Consider the following 3957-nt stretch of genomic DNA (forward strand, 5'->3'; position numbering starts at 1 on the left):
GAGCGCGCAGCGCGACCGCATGCACAACCCCGCGAAGCCCCCGGGAGCGCGCAGCGCGACCGTATACGCAACCCCGCGAAGCGAACGCGCGAACCCCGGGGGGGGTGGAGGGGGGCGAAGCCCCCCTCCCGAGCACGAAGTGCGAGTCCTAAATATATACAGCCCCCTGTGTAACTGACTCACTCACTGACTCACTGACTCACTTACTCATACTAATTCTAACCCACTTCTAGATGGTCTAGGAAGATGCGGTTTTCACCATTGGATTCTCCGCTCTTCCCAGTACTGTAGATTAGGAGTAGGGGGAGGAGGTAGAAGAGTAGGGGGTAGATTAGAAGTAGGGGTAGTGTGCGGGGGGAAAGTTTTTAAATTAGGTAATTGTCCTCGGAAAATAACCCCCCCCCCTTCCCAAAAAAATAGGTCCCAAAATTTTTCCCAAGAGCTAAAAAAAAAGCCAAAATGGGGGGAAAACCCAATCCGGCCCTGGAGAAAAATGAAAAAAATTACAACTGAAAAATTCTCAACAAAATTACTTCCATAAAGTTCCATAGTATGGTTTACCAAAGTAGGTAGATTCATTGGTAGAAAAAATCTTACTATTTACAAATCTACCTAGTAAAAATATTTTATTATATTGGGACACTGAAAAATTCTCAACAAAATTACTTCCATAAAGTTCCATAGTATGGTTTACCAAAGTAGGTAGATTCATTGGTAGAAAAAATCTTAATATTTACAAATCTACCTAGTAAAAATATTTTATTATATTGGGACAGAAAGAAACACCTTCACAGAATATTCACGAATTCTACCTTGGTAACTTACTACTGTAGTTTTACAAGTGTTTACTATACTCTTCCATATCATATTTTTTTCTTTTTTCTACCTTGGTAACTTACTACTGTAGTTTTACAAGTGTTTACTATACTCTTCCATATCATATTTTTTTCTTTTTTCTGGGACGCTTTTTTTCTGTAGAATTCAAGATGGCCGTTACTATACTTGTAACTTACAAATCTATACAATATTGGAACAGGGCACTGTGCTCCAAAATTTCTTCGGACAAAAACCGCGTGTTTCGTAATGTAAAAATCGGACATAACAAGGTAAATCTTTTTCGAGCTTGAAAAAACACATCAAACCTAAACTTTGGAAATCGGAGATCATGTCTATTCGGATCAAAATTTTGTGCTCTGGCTCGTGATTTTAACAAAAAAACAGTTTATTGATTAAAATGAAAAAGTTATGACCTAAAAACTGACACTTGGTCAGCATTTTTTTAAAAGGTGGTTTTTTGGACATTCCTCGGAAACGAATCTGAAGTTAGGAAAATGACCCATAGAGCCTTGTTGGAAGCTGGAAGTGATGAGGCCTACCTACCCTGAGCCATGGTCAGTGTTTTTCTGGCGCACCCTGTATGACAAATCTTATTTCCCGCTGTGTCTTGGTAAAAGTCCGAAATGATATGATTTCGCACATTTACCAAGTTGCATTGGGAAAGCTTAGGATTTACCGAAATTAACCGGTAAAAGTCCGAAGAAGTTTTTTTTTTTTTTTTTTTACTTTTAGCAAACGATCTTATAAATCCTAGTTTTTACAGGTGAATCATAGGATTTACCGCTCGTCGGACTTTTATTGTAACACATATAATCCGATCCCTGGTCATTATAGTAATAATTAATAAGCTAATAAGTAATAACAGAAACTTGAAAAAAGAGGTAAGGTAAATTGATTGTAATATACGTATGTATGTAAAGTTCTTTTTCGCTAATTTCCTACCTAATTATTAAAACTTTATTTCTTTGAGAATGTCTTTGGCCATTTTCTTTTGTTGCTTGAGAACGTCTATTTCTGTTTCAAGTTGAATGGCACGCCTTGAATATTGATTCTGAATGTCATCTGCTGTTTCGAGGAATGCATGCAGTTGCTTATCAGAGTTGCATGGATTATTCAGACCAGCGCGATACATGAACTTGGTTATTTTCTTATTTGTGTCGTCTATGACATGACGTAAGTTCTCATTATCGTTTATCACTTCCACACTTTTCTGAAATTAATACAGTAAAATATATATATGTTACCAGCATTGTATAAGATAAGTACCAAAGTTTGATAAAGAATGTGAATGAAAGTAGGTAAGTCTAAAATAGTTGGTAAAACACCTTTAGAACACTATCTAATGAAAAAGATTTTTGACATGAAATTTGGGGATACGGAAGATAAGTACCAAAGTTTGATAAAGAATGTGAATGAAAGTAGGTAAGTCTAAAATAGTTGGTAAAACACCTTTAGAACACTATCTAAAGAAAAAGTTTTTTGACATGAAATTTGGGGATACGTAAAAACTCATTAGTCCCCTGGATAAAGACGACCAAAGTGTTTAGGTTTTATGCACATTTCGAAGAACTGAAATATTATTTTGCAATTTAAAAGGAAGGGGTCCAAATGAATTTTCCTCCAAAAACAACACGAACAACAAAACAAACAACAACAACAACAACACACCAACAACAACAACAACAACACACCAACAACAAAACAAACAACAACAACACACCAACAACAGCAACGACAACACTCACTCACTCATACTAATTCTAACCCACTTCTAGATGGGCTAGGAAGATGCGGTTTTCACCATTGGATTCCCTATTTTTTGTAGGTACTGGGAAAAATCGGAAATTTAAAGAATAACCGGTAAAAGTAAGAAATTTAGAAAAATTTCTTACATTTACCAGCACGTTTGGTAATTGTGAAGAACCACCGGTAATTTTTCAAAATTACCCATTTTCTACATTTACCTTAACATGACGTAAGTTCTCATTATCGTTTATCACTTCCACACTTTTCTGAAATTAATACAGTAATATATATATATGTTACCAGCATTGTATATAAATCCGGCATTCTATAGAATACCCAGGGTGTTCTATAGAATGCCTAGCGTTTTTGGGCAATGTGTATAATGAAATCGATAGTAATATATTACATGAGTTGCCTAGGCTTTTTGACCGAACGATAGTGAGGCCTATGTTTTAATTTTGCTCTCGCTTTTAGTTTTCAGTTTTCATTTCTTCAAGACAAGACTCAGGGACGATATTAGTTTTCAGGGTTAACTCGACCGTTTTGCATTTGGTTTGGATGTCTGTCTGTATGTTCCGCTATAACTCGCGATTGCCTGGTCTGATTTTGATGAAATTTGGTACATATGTTCCTTGAATCAAGGCACGTCGCTGATTGAAATTTGGGTTGGGGTCCCAGAAGTGAGCGGGGTCAGAACTGAGGGGGATTTTATGTTCTGCACGTTTCAGAGTCCAATAGGTGACTCATTCATAACCCATAAAGTCACTAGTGGCTCTGTGAACTGTAGACCTCACTCAGATTCTTTGCCCAAGCTGAGAAGAAGGTACGCTTATTCACATGTATTAAATTAGAACAGAAGGGATACCTACATACGTCTTATGTAATAAAAAGGACAGAGAACAGAGGAATTTTAATTGTGTTAAGCATAAATGATTGTCACAAATCTCGTTCCCTGCTTAATACACTACGCTAAATTTTGTGTCTTGACTTGGACTCGAACCACCAACCTTCAGATCAGAAGTCCACCGTGCTAACCACTACACCACATGTATTGAATTAGGTTCACATGTATTGAATTAGAATCGAAGGGATACCTACCTACGTCTTAAATGAGTCACCTATTGGACTCTGAAACGTGCAGAACATAAAATCCCCCTCAGTTCTGACCCCGCTCACTTCTGGGACCTCAAATTTCAATCAGCGACGTGCCTTGATTCAAGGAACATATGTAGGTACCAAATTTCATCAAAATCAGACCAGGCAATCGCGAGTTATAGTTCTTGATAAATCTATTTTTTTTTTTTTTTTTTTTTTTTTTTTTTAAAAAAAAAAAAAAAAAAGGCAAACCCTTCCTAATTTTTTGAGAGTTTTAAA

At 36.7% G+C, this 3957-nt stretch overlaps 1 protein-coding gene across 2 annotated transcripts in view; it reads right to left on the bottom strand.

Moving 5' to 3' along the window:
* Window positions 1-1290: 1290 nt before the first annotated feature.
* The window catches only part of LOC103513176, a 12602-nt gene continuing 9935 nt past the window's right edge, over window positions 1291-3957 (bottom strand). For both annotated transcript variants that reach the window (XM_026826459.1, XM_008477987.3), the window contains exon 3: window positions 1291-2047. In XM_026826459.1, coding sequence (XP_026682260.1) covers window positions 1787-2047 — 261 coding nt within the window. In that variant the 3' untranslated portion in view covers window positions 1291-1786. The remainder of the gene's footprint in view (window positions 2048-3957) is intronic.

The sequence above is a fragment of the Diaphorina citri genome, unplaced genomic scaffold (genome assembly GCF_000475195.1).
Source record: "Diaphorina citri unplaced genomic scaffold, Diaci psyllid genome assembly version 1.1 scaffold936, whole genome shotgun sequence".
NCBI classification, from domain to species: Eukaryota; Metazoa; Arthropoda; class Insecta; order Hemiptera; family Psyllidae; genus Diaphorina; species Diaphorina citri.